A 20,488-nucleotide genomic window follows, 5' to 3' on the forward strand; every position below is an offset into this window, starting at 1 on the left:
GTAGTTTGTATGTGTAGTTTTAGTTTTATAGTGAATATTTCTGCATATGTTGTACAATATCATAGTTCATGTGCTGTAAGATGTCAGAGACTGACAAACTGATCTCTGTTGCCTGGAGATAGGGTTGCTAGCTCCAGGTTGGAAAATACCTGGAGATTTGGGGGGGGGGTGGAGACTGAGGAGGTCAAGGTTTGGAGAGGGGAAGGACTTCAGTGCCAGAGTTTGATTGCCAAAACAACCATTTTCTCCAGGTGAACTGATCTCTGTTGCCTGGAGATCAGTTGTAGTAGCGGGAGATCTCCAACCACCATGTGGAGCTGGTTAGCAGCCCTACCTGGAGACCAGTTGTAATCCCAGGAGATTCCCAGCTACCACCTGGAGACTGGCAACCATGAATCCAAGTCGGGAAATTTCTGGAGCCTTGAGGGTGCATCCTGGGGAGAGGAGGAACCAAAGCAGCCATTTCCTCCAGGGGAAGTGATCTCTGGAGTCATCAGTTGTGACTCCAGGAGACCTCGAGGCCCCACCAGGAGGCTGGATACCCTATGAATTTCTGCCAATCGTACTGTTGTTTATTGGCACGGGCCCCTACTTAAATAGCTTTACCACTCTTCCAACCCAATCCTATGCTCGTTTAATAAAAAGTTCAACCAGCATACTTCCAACCAAGCATGCATAGGATTGTAATGCAAGCCGCTTGGCATTCCTCAGTACTCGTTGCCTGGCAACAAGGGAGCGCTCCTCCGACCTCAGCATCCCTACAAGAGCCGGGCCCAGAGACGCTGGTCCTCGTCGGTTGCCTAGCAACGAAGGAGCGCCTCGAGACCCCGCCTTCTTCAAGGCCGTCGCCAGTTACACAGCGATCTCTTTAAGAGGCAGCGTCAGAGGACGTCGAAGGGGCGTGGCGGATGTTCCCCCTCCCCTTTGGGTCATACGCGTGACGTATCGCGCTGAAGAGGGTACGTGGCAGTGACGTTGACTGCCCGCCCTCTTTTCGGATCGTTTGTTCCTTCGTTCCTGGGGCCGGTGTTTTGGACCTGAGGAGCCAGACAGCGCCGGGCGTCGGAATCACGTCTCCGAGTCCGGTGAGTCCTTCAGACCCCCCCCCCTCCGTCCAGGGTGTGGTGCTGCTTCATAAATAGTCCCCCTTCCTCTTCAAAGAGTCCCCCCCCCCCAACACATAACTCTTCCTGCCCACACTCAGGGATTTGTTCCCTTTCCCACTGGTGTGCCCCTCACAAAAGGGTCCCCCCTTCACCATTTAACTGATGAGAGCGGTCCGACCCCTTCTGCCTCCCCCCTTATCTATTTCTCCCCCCCTTTCCTAGTAATAGTGTTCCATCCCCTTTCTTTTCCCCTCCCGCCGTGTATCCTAATAAAAAAGGTTCCCACCTTCTAACTATGTCCTCTTTTCCTACACAGTGGTCCAAGCCCTTTGCCCCCTCTCTCCTTCTGATCCGTTCCACTTTCGGTGGCCCAAGCCCCTTTCTCTTTTGCTTTCCTACCTTTATTTATCCTTCCAAAAAGGGCTCCTTCTTCCCATTCCCTCGCCTTTTCTGTTGGTAGTGGTCCAAGCCCTTCCTCCTGTATCCTGTGTACTTGCAGGAAAGGGCTTCCTGCTTTGCAGACTGTTCTAATTAAAAGGTTGGTCCACGTTATATGTCTGGGTAACCATTATGTTGGAGCGGGGGTGGGAGGGAAGCATGCCTCGTGAGCTTTTTTGATGGTGAGAGATGTTTGAGCAATTGGACTGGTGTACTGATGGCAGGCTGGGCGCGTGGGTTTTGTATCATGGGCTTGTGTGTAGATCCTGGTAAGATTATATAGCCTGATCAGTGTGTTTAGATTTTTTAAAATAAAGCAATGTAAACAAAAAGTGACAGCTTCCTGTTTCATGGAACTTGCAATTCTGCTTTGTTGTGAAAGGCCATTCCTCCCTACATGTGTGTGTGTGTGTGTTAAGTGCCGTCAAGTTGCTTCCGACTCATGGCAACCCTTTGAATGAAAGTCCTCCAAAATGTCCTATCTTTGACAGCCCTGCTCAGATCCTGCAAATTGAAGGCCGTGATTTCCTTTATTGAGTCAATCCATCTCTTGTTGAGTCTTCCTCTTTTCCTGCTGCCCTCCACTTTTCCTAGCATGACTGTCTTTTCCAGTGACTCTTGTCGTCTCATGATGTGACCAAAATACGACAGCCTCAGTTTAGTCATTTTATCTTCTAGGGTCAGTTCAGGCTTGATTTGATCTATAACCCACTGATGTGTTTTTTTGGCAGTCTACGGAATCCGTAACACTCTCCTCCAACACCACATTTCAAAGGAATCTATTTTCTTCCTATCAGCTTTCTTCACTGTCCAGCTTTCACACCCATACATAGTAATAGGGAATACGATGGCATGAATTAATCTAGTCTTGGTGGCCAGTGACACATCCTTACACTTCAAAATCTTTTCTAGCTCCTTCATGGCTGCCCTTCCCAGTCTTAATATCCTTCTGATTTCTTGGCTGCAGTCTCCCTTTTGGTTGATGGTGGAGCCAAGGAATAGAAAGTCTTGAACAATTTCAATTTCCTCATTGTCAACCTTAAAGTTGTGTAATTCTCCTGTAGTCATTACTTTTGTTTTCTTGATGTTCAGCTGTAGTCCTGCTTTGGCACTTTCTCTTTTAACTTTTAGCAGTAGTCGTTTCAAATCTTCACTATTTTCTGCCAATAATGTAGTGTCATCAGCATATCTCAAATTATTAATGTTCCTCCCTCCAATTTTCACCCACCTTCATCTAAATCTAATCCTGCTTTCCTAATTATATGTTCTGCCTATAGATTGAAGAGATAGGGAGATAAAATACATCCTTGTCTGACACCTTTGCCAATTGGAAACCATTCCGTTTCTCCATATTCTGTTTTAACTGTGGCCTCTTGTCCAGAGTACAGGTTGCGCATTTAAACAATCAGATGTAGTGGCACACCCATTTCCTTTAAAACCAGCCATAGTTTTTCATGATCCACACAGTCAAAAGCTTTGCTGTAATCTATGAAACACAAGCTGATTTTCTTCTGAAATTCTCTCGTATGCTCCAGTAACCAGCGTATATTTGCAATATGATCTCTAGTGCCTCTTCCTTTTCTGAAACCAGCTTGAACATCAGGCATTTCTCATTCCATGTATGGTAACAGCCTTTGCTGTAAGATTTTGAGCATCACTTTACTAGCATGAGAAATTAATGCGATGGTCCGATAGTTGCTGCAATCTTTGATGTCTCCTTTCTTGGGAATTGGAATGTAAATGGATCGTTTCCAGTCTGTGGGCCATTGTTTTGTTTTCCATTTCTGTTGGCATATTCTTGTCAGGATTTTGATGGACTCTGTTTCTGTGGCTTGGAATAGCTCTATTGATATCCCATCTGCTCCTGGTGATTTGTTTCTCCCGATTGCTCTCAATGCAGCTTTCACTTCACTTTCTAAAACTGTAGGTTCTTCTTCAAAAGATTCTTCTTGGAAAGAATCTTTTATCCTTTCATCTCTTTTGTATAGTTCTTCAGTGTATTGTTCCCACCTTTTCTTTATTTTGTCCTGTTCAGTTAATGTATTTTCATGCTGATCTTTCAGCATGCCTAACCTTGCTTTAAATTTCCCTTTGATTTCTTGGATCTTGTGGAACAGATCTCTTGTTCTTCCTTTTTTGTTGTTCTCGTCTATTTCTTTACACTGGTTATTATAATAGGTCTCTTTGTCTCTACGTGCGAGTCGCTGGAACGTTGCAGACTTTTGAATCTCCCTACATACTTCCGTTTTTCTTTATGTTGATGATGAAGAGCTGATCCTGGTCCCTGACCTTCTGTGTTCTAGCTCAGGCTGAGAAATTCACTACTAGAACAAGGGTTTAGATCCGGTTTGCTGGTTGGATCCAGCAGCCACCTTCACCAACTCATGGCTCTCATGTATGCACTTGAGAATGCTCTGCACTGGATCAGGCCCAAAAGTTCCACCCAGTAATAGCCAGGTAGATGAGCTTCCCATTGGGGAAAGCATTTAAGCAGGGCATAAAGTAGTGGATGTCCCCTATAGTTTCTTCCTAATGGGGAGGGGCCGTGCCTCAGTGGTAGAGCTTCTGCTTGACATGCAGAAGGTCCCAGGTTCAATCCCTGGCATCTCCAGTTAAAGGGACTAGGCAGGTAGGTGATGTGAACGACCCCTGCCTGAGACTCTGGAGAGCCACTGCCAGTCTGAGTAGATAATACTGACTTCAATGGACCAAGGGTCTGATTCAGTATCAGGCAGCTTCATGTGTATGAGTACCTGATATTCATACGAAGAGTCCTGCTGGATCAGAAAATCTGTGTAGTCCAGCCCTCCCAGTTGTTTATCCCCAGCATCTGTTATTCAGAGAAGCACTGCTTCTGTCCATGGAGGCTCCATTACTTATGTTGGTTAATCGTTATTGGTAGACTTGCCCTCTGGGAATTTGTCTCTTTAAAAACAGCCATCCAAGGTAGCAGCTATGCTACTGCATCTTGCAGAATTGAAGTCCATAAGTTAATTATGCATTGTGTGAAATAGGCATGTTCTGAACTTACCAGTGAGCAGTTTTGAACTGGAAGATTGAGATCTGACTTACTATGTTTATTTGACTTGGTGGTGGAAAGTGTGGTCAAGTCACAGCCTTATGGTGACCCTGTAGGGTTTTCAAGGCAAGAGACAAACAGAGGTAGTTTGACATTTCCTGCCTTATGGTCGCAACCTTAGTAAAAGAATTGCAAAAAGATTTGCAGTTAATTTTACACATTGTATGAATGTTTTTTATTGATTAGAATAAATTCTACTTAAAGGTAAATATGCAACGAAGTTACAATATGAAAATCCATACAGAACAATTGAAAAAAAGCCTTTCTGAAATGGAAAAAAAGGTTCTGGCTGATGCTGGAAGGTCTCCAAAGAAGGAACTGTCTGCATTGTGGGCGAGTGAGATAATAGGGATTGTCAAGAAACATAGTTGGTATCTCAATGAGGCCTGCATCAAGCAGGTTTATCAATATAAATACCTTGGTGTGGTATTTCAGGCGTTTGGGTCCAGAAACTCATATCACTCTGAATGCTCAAAAAAGTGCTGGAGCAATACAAAAGTTCTATTGGCATAAGGGAGGCAGGTATGTTCCTGCTGCAATAAAATTAGATAATGCTAAGCCCCTCGTACAATTGCAATATGGAGCACCGCTGATCATAACAACAAATGTAGTATGTATAGAGAGGGTACAAACTAAGTTCTTAAGAGCTATGCTGCAACTTCCAGCAAACATCTCTAATGCGGCAGTATGAGTTGAGACAGGAATGCCTTTGGTTTAGAATAGGGTTTTTTGCTGATTGAGCTCCCGTGGATTCCCTCTGATCAGATTTTTCCCACAGGGGCTTCTTTGGCTAGCCTCAGAGCATGAATAGATATATATGGACAGGTGAAGCCGGACCACCAGGTACCATGAACCTAATCTGGTTATGGTCTTTAAGGTTAGCACTAGCCCTTCAGTTGTTCTTCTGGCACTGTGCTTTGCAACAAGATTGGAGTTGCATGTTTGCTGTGGCCAGTCCCTGTAAGTACCTTGGCCACTGAGTTCTGTATCAACTGGAAGCTTCTGTGCCATCTCCAAAGGTAACCCTACGTATGGTATTACAGTGATCAAAGGTGGATCTGGCTGTTGAACCAGCCTAAGTTGGAAAAATACACTCCTGGCTACTTCTGTTGCCTGTTAGGGGAGGGGCTGTGGCTCAGTGGTAGAGCATCTGCTTGGCATGCAGAAGGTCCCAGGTTCAGTCCCCGGCATCTCCAGTTAAAGGGATTAGGCAAGTAGGTGATGTGAAGGACCTCTACCTGAGACCCTGGAGAGCCGCTGCTGGACTGAGTAGACAATACTGACTTTGGTGGACCAAAGGTCTGATTCAATATAAGGCAGCTTCATGTGTTCATGTGACCATTCAGTGCCAATGAGACAGCCATGCCCAGACTGCACACTTGCTCCTTTGGGGGAGTACACCCGTGTCCAGTGCAAGATGAACACCTGTTCCTGGATCAGCTTTATCCCTGACCCACAGAACCTCCATTTCACCTTCATTTAATTCCAGTTTGCTTTCTTTTATCCAGTCCCTCATACCTTCCAGATGCTGGTTAAGCTTGTCCATAGCTTTCTGGATCTTGATGGAAAGGGGAGGGAGAGTGAGCTGGATGATTTTGGCAATTCATCCCAATCCCTGGCTGATCTCTTGCAGCAGATCTCTTGCAGCAGTTTCAAGTGCCATCAAGTCGCTTCTGACTTATGGCAACCTATGAATTAATGTTCTCCAAAACGTCCTATCATGAACCGCCCTGCTCAGGTCTTGCAAGCCGAGGACTGTGACTTCCTTGATTGAGTCAATCTATCTCATGTTGAGTCTTCCTCTTTTCGTGCTGCCTCCAACTTTTCCTAGCATTACAATCTTTTCCAGAGACTTCTCATAAGGTGACCAAAGCACTCTAGCCTCAGTTTGGTCATTTTAGCTTCTAGGGAGAGGTCAGGCTTGAATTGATCTAGAACCCACTTATTTGTCTTTTTGGCAGTCCATGGTATCCATAGATACCAACTCCAACACCACATTTCAAATGAATCCACTTTATTCCTGTCAGCTTTCTTCACTGTCCGACTTCACACCCATACATAGTAATGTGGAATACTATGGTATGAATTATCTTGATCTTGGTTACCAGCGACACATCCTAACCCTTTAGAATCTTTTCTTGCTTCTTCATAGCTGCCCTTCCCTGTCTCAATCGTCTTCTGATTTCTTGGTTGCAGTTTCATGTGGACCAGTGATACTCACTCCCGTGGCTCAGGAGTCACATGTGGCTCTTCAGCCTACCACATGTGGCTCTTTTGAGCACTGTTCCTCAATATGGCACCTGCCCCATGTTTCAGGAAAATAGGCAAAGGCCCTTGATCAGTGGGGCTTGCGGTTGGTAGGTGGTTTCCACCATGAAACAGCCATCCCCAGAGCAATGGGTGAGCTGCGACCCTTAGAATCATAGAGTTGGAAGAGGTCATAGAGGCCATCTAGTCCAACCCCCTGCTTAATGCAGGATCAGCCTAGGGCATCCCTGACAAGTGCTTGTTGAGGTATAAAACTCATGCCAGGGATGGAAGTCAATGTGGCTGTTTTGATTGACGGTAATTGCAAATTGGGCCGTCTGCAGGCAACAAAGTGAATGCCATTGATGTTGATCTTTAAAAGTACAAGAGATCTGATGGCAACTTGTGGAGCTCCTTAGGTCACTGGAACCACATTCTGAAACCTACCTTCCAGGAAAGGCTGGAACCAGTCTAGCACAGCACCAGTCAGGCCCATCTCTGCCTGACATTTCAGAAGTTTACCAGTGGTTGATGGTATCAAAAGCTCATGAGAGGGCCTGGAGAACCAGCAGGAGCAGACTCCTCTGGGGAGGACCTGCGTAGATCATCCATCGGGGCGACCATAGGAGTTTCTTTGTGTCATGACCTGGGTGAAAGCCAGACTGAAAGCGATCAACATAATGTGTAGCTCTGGATATTTCTGGAGGATACCTGACTGCCAAGACCTTGCTTAAAAAGGGCAGACATGATAGTTATAGTTATTCAAGTCAGCTGCATGCAGGGTTAATCCCCCACCCATATAAAAGCCTGACAATTGCCTCTTTCAGTGATGGAGGAACTAACTTTCTGTCAAGGATGCACTGATGATATTCATCATCTGTGAGGGCATCCATCCTCTTGTAGGTTTAACTAACCATGAGGGACAGGGGTTCAAAATAAATATGTTCTGTCTGAAGTCTCAGATTGTTCCAGCTGAAAATAATCTGTAGAAACCTGACTTAATAAAAGCTTCAGGAACATTCAGAGCTTCTGTAGCTAAGGTGGTGTTCAGGTCAGATCGGCTGTAAACAATTTTGGTCCACAGTGAAATGATCCTTGCAAGTCTCCCAAATGTCTGCTGTTTGCTTCCACGGGCATTGCTGCTCCACGGTGCATAGAGGTGGTGGTAAAATTCGCTTTGTTCGCTGCCTCTTCCTTTTGTTCAGTCAAACGTGTTTCTGAGAACCAGAGTGCTTGATAATCCTGAGTGTGTTGGCAAGGGTGCTTAGGGAACGATTATTTCTTCTGTGGGCAAGGCCTGGCAATTGAGGCATGTTAAATCTGCAGGTTTTTTCCATTACACAAGGTAGGTGGAGGTGAAATGAAGAAAAAGTTGGTTTTTATATGCTGACTTTCTCTACCACTTAAGGAAGAATCAAACTGGCTTACAATCACCTTCCCTTCCCCTACTAGTAAAAATGGATACTAGTCATGAGGCATACCTATTCTCTCCTGGATCAGAGGAGCATTCCTATTAGGTGCTGTGGAACAAAGGCAGGATAATGCTGCTGCAGTTGTCTTGTTTGTTGGCTTCCTAGAGGCACCTGGTTGGCCACTGTGTAAACAGACTGCTGGACTTGATGGACCTTGGTCTGATGCAGCATGGCCTTTCTTATGTTCTAGCTAGCCAGCAGCTTTCCTGGTGTTTTGAGCAGGGAGAGGTTCTGAGCGCCTGGGCTCTGAGAACAGATTAGAAGATGGCGTTTCCATTGCTGGGTACTGACCGCCCGCTTTCCTTTCCCTCTAAGCACCAGGTTATGTGCCTCCATGACTACGAGGAAACGCCACGGCTCTAGAAACACCGATCAAGGCGTTTACCTGGGGCCTTCCCAGACGCAGGTTCTGCCCCCGCTCACCACTGCCACCGCTCCAGCAGCACCCCCTCCTCTCTCGCTGGACACCATGTCGTGTCAAGATCGCACCGAGGAGTTCCTCTCCGCCTGCAAGTCCTTGCAAAGCAGACAGGTGAGTGTTGCTCAGGACAACCTGTGTGATGCACTGTCACCCTGACCCGTGCAGACTTTGGGGATAGTGCCGTGCTTAAGCTGCTTCTGTACCTGGGTCTGTGATGCAGCAACAAAAAAAGCTAATGCGATCTTGGGGTGTATCAACAGAGGAATAACATCCAGATCGCAAGATGTCTTAGTTCTACTGTACACTGCGTTGGTCAGGCCGCACCTGGAGTGTTGTGTGCTGTTCTGGAGGCCTCACTTCAAAAAAGGATGTGGACAGCATCAAGTGGGTACAGAGGAGAGCAATGGGGAGGATCAGGGGCCTGGAGACCAAGCACCACAAGGAAAGGCTGAGGGAATTGGGAATGTTTAGTCTGGAGAAGAGGAGGTTGAAGGGGGACATGATTGACCCTTTAGATATGTCACTCAGAGGAGGGCAGGGAACTCTTCCTGTTTGGCAGCAGAGAATAAGACTCGCAATAATGGATTTAAATTGTGGGCAGAAAGGTACCAGCTGGACATTAAGATCAAAATTTGTACAGAAGAGTTGTTCGACAGTGGAATCAACTATCTAGGGAGGTTGTGAGATCTTCCGTCATGCCTAGATGTAGCTCTGACCGCCATTGCTGAGGCCATTGGAGGAAGGGGGCAGCCGCCAAGCCCCTGTCCTTCAGGCCTGGATCTAGTTCTAGGCAAGAACCCCTGTCTCTTTCACTACTAGCTGTCCTTGCTGCGGCCATCATGCCTGGGTTCAGCCTCTCTGTTCTGGGACCATCTTTCCCAGGGGCATTTTGTACTGAGTTGCAACCTACATTTGTCTTGGATTTCAGTCGCTATGAAAATAAGAGTATCCAAAACAGCTTGCAAAGATAGTTTGTAGATTGTAAATTATTTAAAGAGCTGTAACGACAGTTAAAGCCCACTCACAGGTGGGCATTCCTGCTAGCTGCATCGTCCATAACAGAAAGCCCTCGCGAATGAAATAGCCTCGATGCTTTCCTGAAGGTGGGGGCACCTGATCAATAGAAGGCAGCTTCATATGTGAGATGTGCAGCCTCTGTCGGGAGACTCCCCTGTAAGACTGGAGCGATGTCTGGAAGCGGAAAGCATTCTAAGATGATACTTTGAGGAGCAAGACAGGGACATGGGTTGTGGCTGAGAGGCAAGATGGCACAGATCCCATCCTTTCCCACCTTGTGGTTCTTCCATTGGCATGGAAGAGCCACTTAAGTTGGTGGAAGGTTTCCAGCTTAGCTCACTGGGGTAGTATGATAGATAAAGAAGGTAAAGGTAGTCCCCTGTGCAAGCAACGGGTCATTCTTGACTCATGGGGTCACATCCCAGCATTTACTAGGCAGACTATGTTTACAGGGTGGTTTGCCAGTGCCTTCCCAGTCATCTGCCCTTCACCCCCAGCAAGCTCGGTCCTCATTTTACCGACCTTGGAAGGATGGAAGGCTGAGTCAACCTTGAGCCGGCTACCTGAAACCGACTTCCATCGGGTTCGAACTCAGGTCGTGAGCAGAGCTTTTGACCGCAGTACTGCAGCTTACCACTCTGTGCCACGGGGCTCTATGATAGGGTAGGCCCAAATACATTCATATATAAAGTTGATTAGCATTTTGCCTGGTGAAGAAAGGTGTGCATTTTCTTTAAAAACTGGCATGTTCCTACGCACAGGAGAAGATGGGCCAACGTGAGCATCTGACTCTGCTTTTCACTGAGAGCTGTGATCATCTACCTCAGCATTGTCTTGGCAGTGCTGCAGTCTTTCATAGGAAGAACGGACTTTGCCAACGTCAGCTCTCTGAGCTCATTAACTGGCAACTTCGGGGGGGTTGCACTTGGATCTTCTGCTTATGTCCTCCCTCTAGGCTATGTCCCCTTTCCAGCAACGACAGACCACTTGGAGAGTTCCCTCCATCCTTTAATTCAGAGGTTCCCAAACAGTGCAAGGAGCATTTGGGGCTCTGCGAAACATCTCCTAGCGCTCCATGAAGAGATCGGAAAGAAAAATACTACTGTAACTCGGTTTAGTATATAGGTGCTAGGTGAAAAGTAGTGCTCCGTGATGAATTTCTCTCCTGAAAAGTGCTCCATGACTCCAAATGTTTGGGGAACTACATTTCCTTGCAACTAACGGTTATCTCTGTCCATCTTTTCAGAATGGGCTTCAGCTGAACAAACCGGCGTTGAACGCTGTACGGCAAAGGAGCGAATTCACTGTCATGGCCAAGTGAGTTTTGCTGTGCAGAGATGGTTCAACAGGGGTGACAGTAAGGGTTGGGGTAGGGCACCCTACAAGTGCTGTCTGGCTTCTCCCTGTGCAGGCAGCACTGGGTGCAGCCAGAGGTCTATGGCCCAGCAAAGTTTGGCTGTCACAGTTGGTGACGCAGAGTCACCCTGGGGGGCCTCTGAAACTGGACAGCTACTGCTCTCTGTTGTCGTACAGTGTCTGGCCTAGATCTGATTGGGGTGAGCCAAGGGACTCTTTGTCTGGGCCACTGTGGTGGCCATCATAAATCTTGCCAATGCCAAGGTCTTTTGTACCTGAGCAATCCCCCCCTCCAAACTTCTGTCATCATTATAGATGCTGCTGGAATTCTGCACTAACAAAATCCTGTATTCTGTAATCCAAAAACTTTTTAAAAGGTTTTATTTTTTATAGATATATTAAAAAAAGGTAAAGGCAGTCCCCTGTGCAAGCACCGCGTCATTACTGACTCATGGAGTGAAGTCACATCAGATAAATAAAGCAATAATATAACAGGCAATACTATTATAAACAATGCACGATTAAAAAAACAATAGCAGTTAAGAGCAGCGTATAATAGAATAATGATCAGTAGTCCAAAATCTGAGATTTGCATAACTCATCCCAACGGAGACAAAACTTGAAGTAAAATGCCTTTCCTTGCCACCCCAACCATCTGTCTGGTTGACTCGCGACTGCTTGTGCTTCTCAGGCGCATTGGGAAGGATCTCAGCAACACTTTCGCCAAGCTGGAGAAGTTAACGATCTGTGAGTATTTGGGGAGGGCTGGATGAGGCAGAAGAGAATGAGGAAGTCCTCTGAAACGGGCCATTCCTTGGCTGACCTTCAGTGTTGCTTTATGCAAAGGGGGAGTGGGTGGGATGAATGTTAGCCAGAGCTAGTGGTCGTTTGTGGGTTGAGGCTGTGGTTGGAGAGGGGCTAGGAGGTGCTCCACTCTACCTGAAATACTGGCTTGCCCCACTTACAAATCATTTGGAAAAAAGAAGGGTTTTAATTTGGTAACACAACAGCTTTCATTTAAAAAAATGTATTAATCTACCTGCTCTGACCTGGATGGCCCAGGCTAGCCTGATCTCGTCAGATCTCAGAAGCTAAGCAGGGTCAGCCCTGGTTAGTATTTGGATGGGGGACCACCAAGGAATACCAGGGTTGTTGTGCAGAGGAAGGCACTGGCAAACCACCTCTGTTAGTCTCTTGCCATGAAAACCCCAAAAGGGGTCGCCATAAGCCGGCTGCGACTTGACGGCACTTCACACACACACACACACACACACATATTAATCTACCTAGGGCAGTTCCACCTTCTCCGACGGGCAACGACTCTCTCGGAGCTTTGTCCGTCAAAGGCCCAGGGAGATTCACCCGGCCCCCCCACTTTTGATCTTCAGAAGGAAGTTGAAGACAGTTTTATTTAGGACTGCATTTGGCTCATTTAGTTTTTATTTATTGACAGTCTTAAATGAGATGTTAAATTGCAGTCTTTTATGTGTGTGGTTTTTTGTAATTGTTTTATTTACATTGTCAGCTGTTTTGAGTTTTGCAAGGTAGAGTCAGCATGGTGTAGTGGTTAAGAGTGGTGGACTCTAATCTGGTGAACCGGGTTGGTTTCCTGCACGTGAAACCAGCTGGGTGACCTTGGGCCAGTCACAGTTTTCTCCGAACTCTAAGCCCTATCTACCTCAGAAGGTGTCTGTTGTGGGGAGAGGAAGGGAAGGTGATTGTAAGTCACTTTTTCTCCTTAAAAAGGTAGAGAAAATTGGCATATAAAAAAAACAACTCTTCTAATAAACGTTTTAAAAAAATAAAATTGTGCCAGCCTGCTGTATCGACATCCCCTTTTGAGGTGGGGGGATGGCTGCTACTCCAATTAGAGGGCTTTAAAGCAGCAGTGTGCCAGATTCCAAAGAAAAGAAGCAGGTGGCAGCCCTGCCTTGCAGGGGGTTTCTAGTCTTAATATCAAAGTTGGAATTAGAGAGGGTTGGGCAGGGTTAAGTTTTCAAAGGCTTCATTGTCAAAGCTCTAACTATGTTTTCAGTGGCCAAGCGGAAATCCCTGTTCGATGACAAGGCGGTGGAGATCGAGGAGTTGACCTACATTATCAAACAGGTGAGAGAATCGCTCTGTGGCAGCTGGCCGAATGGCAGGGAAATGGTCCCACTCCTCCAGCGCTTCCTTCCTTTTTTGTCTTTTATCTGTAAGGAAAAACAAGCTGTGATTTGTAAGCCACAGGAAAGTTGTGAAGGGCATGTTAGAGCCAGCCATATGGAGTTGTTAAGGGTCTCTGTGTTGAGATATAGAATCATAGAGTTGGAAGGAGAATCATAGAGTTGGAAGGGGCCATCTAGTCCAAACCCCTGCTTAATGCAGGATCAACCTAGAGCATCCTGAACGAGTGTCCAGCCTCTGCTTAAAGACTACCAGTAAGGGGGAGCTCCCCACCTCCCTGGGTAGCTGATTCACTGTCAAACAACTGTTACTGTAAAAACCTTTTCCTAATATCCAGCCGGTACTTTTCCACCCGCAATTTAAACCCATTATTGTGAGTCCTATCCTCTGCTGCCAACAGGAACAGCGCCCTGCCCTCCTCTAAGTGACAGCCCTTCAGTTACTTAAAGGGAGCAAATGTCCCCCTTCTACCTCCTCTTCCCCAGACTAAACATTCCCAACTTCCTCAGCCTTTCCTTGTAGGGCTCAGTCTCTGGGCCCCTGATCATCCTTGTCGCTCTCCTCTGCGCCCGCTCCATTCTGTCCGCTTCCTTTTTGAAGTGGGGCCTCCAGAACTGCACCAATGCTCCAGGTTACTTCCTGGGCCCCCTCCTCAGGTGGTTTTTTTCTCTCCCCCACCCCACAGGACATCAACAGCCTGAACAAGCAGATTGCGCAGCTGCAGGAGTTCGTCCGGGCCAAAGGCAGCCAGAGCGGGCGGCACGTGCAAACCCATTCCAACACCGTGGTGGTGTCGCTGCAGGTCAGATGGGAGGAAATCCAGGGATTTGGGGGGCGGTCTTCGCAGGCAGTGCAGGGCCCGGCTTTGTTTTGCTGATGATTCAATCTTGAGGGTGGTCAAAACCAGGATGGGAAGCAGCCCGCCTAGGTAATGCCCAGCGTGGTGTAGTGGTTAAGAGTGGTGGAGACTAATCTGGTGAACTGGGTTTGTTCCCCCACTCCTCCACACAAAGCCAACTGGGTGACCTTGGGCTAGTCACAGCTCTCTTAGAGCTCTCTCAGCCCCACATGCCTCACAGGGTGTCTGTTGTGGGGAGGGGGAGGTAAGGTGATTGTAAGCCAGTTTGATTCTTCCTTAAGTGGTAGAGAAAGTCAGCATATAAAAACCAACTCTTCTTCTTCTTGGGCCCGCTTCACAAAACCAGCAGATCCAATGACAAGTTCCAGGTGGGACGGGTGTGTGTGTGGCCCTCTTAGAGTAAAACCAGAAAAGAAGCCTTGCATCTCAAGGCCTAGCCTACCTTGGAAGGGTTGTTGTGAGGATAAAATGAAGAAGGGGGCGATGTTGTAAGCCACCTTGGGTCCCCACTGGGGAGAATGGTGGGGTACAAATGAATTTTAAAAACAATAAAGAATGATCTGGCCTCAGTAGAGGGCACCTTCATGTGTCCATGTGAGAGGCAGCGACGGTTGGGTGAAGGTGCTGGGCTGTATTCCTTGGCAGAGACCAGCCTGAGAGTCTGACAGGGCTCCTTCGCTTACCTTTTCCTCCCCTCTCCCTCCTTTTCCAGTCCAAGCTGGCCTCCATGTCCAACGATTTCAAGTCTGTCCTGGAGGTGCGAACAGAGGTAAGGATTGCTCATGAATCCCCCCCCCCATCCCATCTTTGACCCAGGGAGTTTCCCCAAGACAAGGAACTGGCTGCGTTGGATGTCCATACTAATCATGATGCATACCTACTCTCTCCAGGATCAGAGGAGCGTGCCTATTATATTAGGTGCTGTAGAACGCAGGCAGGACAATGCTGCTGCAGTCGTCTTGTTTGTGGGCTTCCTAGAGGCACCTGGCTGGCCACTGTGTGAACAGACTGCTGGACTTGATGGACCTTGGTCTGATCCAGCATGGCCTTTCTTATGTTCTTATATATTCAAGTCACAGCTGACTTATGGTGACCCCTCATGGGGTTTTCAAGACAAGAGGCGAACAGAGGTGGTTTGCCATTGCCTGCCTCTTCATAGCCCTGGTCTCCCATCCACATACTAACCAAGGGAAAAATTGGGATAGCCCGGGCCAGCCAGGGTAGGGCAGGATTAGCCATCATGTAATCCATTGCATTGAAATGTTGGCTCTCTTTGTAATGACACAACAGTGTTCACTTGGGAGCACGGAGACGAAGTTTGGACCTCGTGGGCAGAGGTGCATTTGGACAGGGGAAGCATGGACAACAGCCTTCCTGAACTGGCCAACTCTAACCTCTCCCCCCTTGCTCCCCCAGAATCTCAAACAGCAGAAGACTCGCCGAGAACAGTTTTCCCGTACGCCGGTGTCCGCCATGCCCCTCTCCACAAACAATCTAGGTGAGTTGGAGTCTTGTACCCTGCCCCCTTGTGGCTGGAGCAGGCGGTGTCTCGTGGCTTGGGGAACGGGAGAAGCTGAGCGTCTGCCCATGGATCTGCGTGCACGTGTAAAGTGCCATCAAGTTACAGCCGACTTATGGCGACCCTGTAGGGTTTTCAAGGCAAGAGACAAAGAGGTGTTTTGCCATTGCCTTCCTCTGCACAACTCCGGTGTTCCTTGGCGGTCTCCCATCCAATTACTAACCAGGGCTGACCCTGCTTAGCTTACGTGATCTGATGAGATCAGGCTAGCCTGGGCCATCGGTCTGTAGAGGTGCTGATGCTGGCGGTTGGTTCTGCAGGTGGAGCTGCGGTGCTTCAGGATGAACCCCGGCGCTCGGGGGATGTGGCTATCGATATGGACAACCGGATGAGCCAGCAGTTGCAGCTCATTAATGAACAGGTGCTTTGGAGTGGGGGGGGGCTGCAAGCTTTGTTTTTTTGGGGGGGAGAGGTTTTTGTGTGTGTGTGTGTGTGTGTGTGTGTGTGGTTATGGGAGGAGAAATCTTGGAGTAGAGTAACTGATCACCCTCCCTCCTAGTCAAAATCTTCTGTCCTGAAGGCAAGGCTTGCCAAACGAGTCATAAACCAGCTTCCTCCCCCAGTGTACCCTGGTGTCTCCTGGGCAGAAGTGGTCTTGCTTTTCCCCACAGCAGTCTTTGAACCGGGTTGGGGAACCGGATTGGTTCCCCCACTCCTACACATGAAGCCGGCTGGGTGACCTTGGGCTAGTCACAGCTCTCTTAGAGCTCTCTCCGCCCCACCTACCTCACAGGGTGCTTGTTGTGGAGAAGGGAAGGGAAGGTGATTGTAAGCTGGTTTGATTCTTCCTTATGTGGTGGAGAAAGTCGGCATATACAAACCAGGTCTTCTTTTTCTTCTTTGCTGACGGAGGCCTGTTTCGCTTGACCTGTACAATCTTGCCGGGAGCCTTGCAGTACTCACAGCTATCTAAAGAGCCCTGCTCTGGGCTTTGTCTGTTGGTCATGCCAAAGTGTGACACTGAGGCCAAAACTTTCTGTATAAAATTACTCTGATATCTTTGTTGTCCAAGTTTCCTGGTTATTTGCTCCTTGGGTATAGATCCTTATCTAGCCAGTGAACTGAGAATGGGTGACAGCAGGTGGTTGTTTATTTTTATTTTAAATCTGTCTCCAAAGGTTTTTTTAAACAATTTAAGCATAAATGGTTCTGGAGACCAAGTGAATTCATCGTAAAATTGACATAAATGTAGCTGTTGTGTTTGTATTTGCACAATATGGCCACCCCACACACACACTTTTTCTGCATAAATATCCAGTGCATAGAATAGATCCACAGGGGAGGAGACGGCCATTGGGCTTGTCGATGATGTAAGGGGTTTTTGACCTTGGGAATGAGGAAGGGTCACAGGCTTGCCTTGACAAAAAGTAGAGTGGTCTCTGAGGTTCCCCAACTGGAAGCTTACCTGCCTCACGCTTCTCTTCTCCTCCCCCCCCCCCCGCCCGCCTTTGCAGGACTCATACATTCAGAGCCGGGCAGATACCATGCAGAACATCGAATCCACTATTGTTGAGCTGGGCTCCATATTCCAGCAGTTGGCACACATGGTCAAAGAGCAGGAGGAGACTATCCAGAGGTATGCATGAGAGAGAACGTTCTCCCTGCTGTGTTCTAGGTAGAAAGCCCAACGGACTATAGCGGAACTGCTGCTGCACTGCCCTACGAGGAGTCATGTCACTGGTCCGTGCAGTTCAGTGTTGCGCTGGCCTCTCTTCAGAGGCTCAGGCAGACCCACTGTTAATGCCATAGTGTTTAAATTGTTTACATTTGTTGTGTTTTAATTGTTGATTTTAATGTTTTATGGTCTTTGTTGTTTTAAAGGTTGTAGCCCGGTCTGACTGGGCAAGGGTGGGCTATAAATGTGTATAATAAATAAATCTTTCCTACTACCAAAGATCCTTTAGAAGGAAATGCCAGGGACTGAGTCCAGGGCCTTCTGCTCTCGTAGCGATTGATCCAGCATTATACTATGGCAAGCCACTGATGTTACAGGTTCCGTTATTTCTGTAGCCCACGGCAATGGCCCTTCTTTCCTGGTTGCCCAGTGGGGACTTGAGCTCTGGCTTTCAAGCTCCCTAAAGACCCACTAGTTCGCCAGCTACTCAGCCAAACTATGGTGGCGGAAAGTGCAATCAAGTCGCAGCCAACTTAGGGCGGCCCTGTAGGGTTTTCAAGGCAAGGGCCGTTTGGAGGTGGTTTGCCATTGCCTGCCTCTGCGTCGCGGCCCTGGTACTCCTCGGAGGTCTCCCATCCAAACACTAGCCAGGGCCGACCCTGCTTATCTTGTGAGATCTGAGGAGAATTAGGCTAGCCTGGACTTTGTGTGTGTAAAGTGCCGTCAAGTCGCAGCCGACTTAGGGCGACCCCTTTTGGGGTTTTCATGGCAAGAGACTAACAGAGGTGGTTTGCCAGTGCCTTCCTCTGCACAGCAACCCTGGTATTCCTTGGTGGTCTCCCATCTAAATACTAACCAGGGCTGACCCTGCTTAGCTTCTGAGATCTGACGAGATCAGGCTAGCCTGGGCCATCCAGGTCAGGGCAGCCTGGACTGTAGCAACTCGTAAAAGACAAAATAAAGGCAGATCTCTTAGCCCTACCGCACGCGATGTCGAACCTGAGGCCTGAACCTGGGATTTGTGGCGTGCAGCGTGTCTGTCACTGAGTTATCGTTTTTCCCTGCAAAGAGGATGTGGGTTGGGTGGAGGTTGGTTCTCATAGGCTGGCTTCTTGACTGTAGCAAGTAATCGGTTAGCACAGATCAACAGGGTGTTGTTTTTTTTAGCATGATCGAGTTATACTTTGTGTTTTGCACATGTTTCTCAGCAACAACCTAGTGGGTCTGCAGCCTCTTGCATAAAGGGAAAGCAATACCGTTAGCTAAATGGATCCACAGGATCCCAAACCCTTTGTTGCCTTTGGGGGTGGTTATACCTGTGTAACCTTTTTACTGCTGTCTAATAGTTGCAGTTATAATACAGTTTAACTTTCTCGTTGTGTGAGGCTGCTGAATTTTTTTTGCTGCTCCTTTTAGTTTTACCTTGCCGTTTGTCATGCCGGCTTTATGGATTATTGTTCGGTTTTAAACTTGTAAAACCACCTCAGGTTTTTATTTTTTTTAGTTGCTAGCTTGCACACAAGGAAAATGGAAGACAGGAAGTATAATGGCTTGGATCCAGAGGAGGGATTTCCTTGAAAAGAAGATAGACCTCCAATTCCTATTCCAAGGTGTAAGGGTTCTGAGGAGGGGTGTTCCTTTTCCTCCAGGAGCAGCATTTCAGGGGGCATTTGCAGTAGGAGCTAGGGAAGTACTGTTCTGTGGGTGGAAATCCCTTCTGTCCATGGAATCTCCAGTAGATCCAAGCCATTGCCCTTGAACTGATTTTGTTTTTTTGTGGTTCAGGATTCGAGTCCAGTAGAACCTTTGAGACCAACAAGGTTTCCAGGGTATATAGGCTTTCAAGAGTCAAAGGGAGCTTTGGGGAGGGGCTGTGGGTCAGTGGTAGAGCCTCTGCTTGGCATGCAGAAGGTCCCAGGTTCAATCCCCGGCATCTCTAGTTAAAGGGGCTAGGTAATTAGGTGAAGTGAAAGACCTCTGCCTGAGACCCTGGAGAGCCGCTGCCAGTCTGAGTAGACAATACTGACTTTGATGGACCAAGGGTCTGGTTCAGTATAAGGCAGCTTCATGTGTTCATGTGTGTTCAGATCTTATACCCTGGAATTCTTGTGGATCTTTAAGCTGCTAGTGGACTCGCTCTTCTCTACTGAAGACCAACACAGCTACCCACTTGAAACGACCTTTATGTAACTCATATTTATATACTTAGTTTCAGATTAGTTTCAGATTGGTTTAAATAAATAAGGTATATCTTACCTCTCCAAATTTGTTCAAAGCAGCTAACAATAAACAGCATGTTTAATTTTTGCAGTAAACCGGGGGTGGGTGGGGGAGGGATCACTAATAAACTTGCTGACCAAAAGCCAGCAACATCCTAGCAAAGGAACAGATTTCTCTCCAAACACACCCACTTGCAGTCGATTGCCACGCATGCGCAGCTTAATTTAGGGGGGGGGCAATAAAACTACTAACAAAAACATCATCTGCTGACCCAAACTCTCTTTTGATGAACTTGTATTGGTGTGTGTGGGGGGCTGAGCTTTAAGAATGAGGGGACTTCACCTGCCCCTTTCTTTGCCACTCCCCCAGAATCGATGCCAATGTGGAAGACGCCCAGCTGAACGTTGAGGGTGCGCACACGGAGATCCTGAAATACTTCCAGTCTGTCACTTCCAACCGCTGGCTCATGGTGAAGATCTTCCTCATCCTCATCGTTTTCTTCATCATCTTTGTGGTGTTCCTGGCCTGATGGCGAAGGCGACGTGGTCACCTGTCCCTCCCCCCCGAACCCCCCCCCCCAGAGCTGCGTTGGGACGCTGGACTCTGCTGCTCGTTCTTCTGATCGCCGGCACGGGGCGGAGGCGCTCACCATGCATCTGGCTCTGAAGGGGCGGACATGGCCATCCTCATTTGTTGTGACTCTTGGCCCGGAGCGGGGCCACTCTGATTTGGAGTGCAATAGCATTTGGACTATGCTGTGAAGGGCTTTGCCTCAACCTCCCAACCCCTCCTCCCCGCAGTGGGATGTGACCCAGCAGGGGTGTGTAGAGGGACCAGCATCTTGTTTCCCTTTCCTTTATACTATCCACTAGCCCCTAATACCTGGGACTCGAGCGCTAACAGATCCACAGAC

General features: G+C 47.8%; 1 protein-coding gene across 1 annotated transcript; it reads left to right on the forward strand.

The window, feature by feature from the left end:
• The first annotated feature begins 946 nt into the window (after nt 1-946).
• STX5 (syntaxin 5) lies at nt 947-20,132 on the forward strand. The gene is made up of 11 exons (XM_056852826.1): nt 947-1,085; nt 8,658-8,874; nt 11,027-11,097; nt 11,828-11,883; nt 13,172-13,242; nt 13,988-14,104; nt 14,874-14,930; nt 15,578-15,659; nt 16,001-16,101; nt 17,195-17,316; nt 19,945-20,132. The coding sequence occupies exons 2-11, from the start codon at nt 8,677-8,679 to the stop codon at nt 20,102-20,104; spliced, it is 1,035 nt and encodes a 344-aa protein (XP_056708804.1). The 5' UTR covers nt 947-1,085; nt 8,658-8,676; the 3' UTR covers nt 20,105-20,132.
• Nucleotides 20,133-20,488: the final 356 nt, after the last annotated feature.

Source organism: Euleptes europaea, chromosome 7 (genome assembly GCF_029931775.1).
Source record: "Euleptes europaea isolate rEulEur1 chromosome 7, rEulEur1.hap1, whole genome shotgun sequence".
NCBI classification, from domain to species: domain Eukaryota; kingdom Metazoa; phylum Chordata; class Lepidosauria; order Squamata; family Sphaerodactylidae; genus Euleptes; species Euleptes europaea.

Excerpts from the sequence above, each read along its gene's own strand:
- STX5 (XM_056852826.1), top strand. The coding sequence starts at position 8,677 with ATGACTACGAGGAAACGCCACGGCTCTAGAAACACCGATCAAGGCGTT. Across the intron at positions 16,102-17,194 it reads TGCAGCTCATTAATGAACAG|GACTCATACATTCAGAGCCG; the intron begins GTGCTTTGGAGT and ends CCGCCTTTGCAG. Across the intron at positions 17,317-19,944 it reads CAGGAGGAGACTATCCAGAG|AATCGATGCCAATGTGGAAG; the intron begins GTATGCATGAGA and ends CCACTCCCCCAG.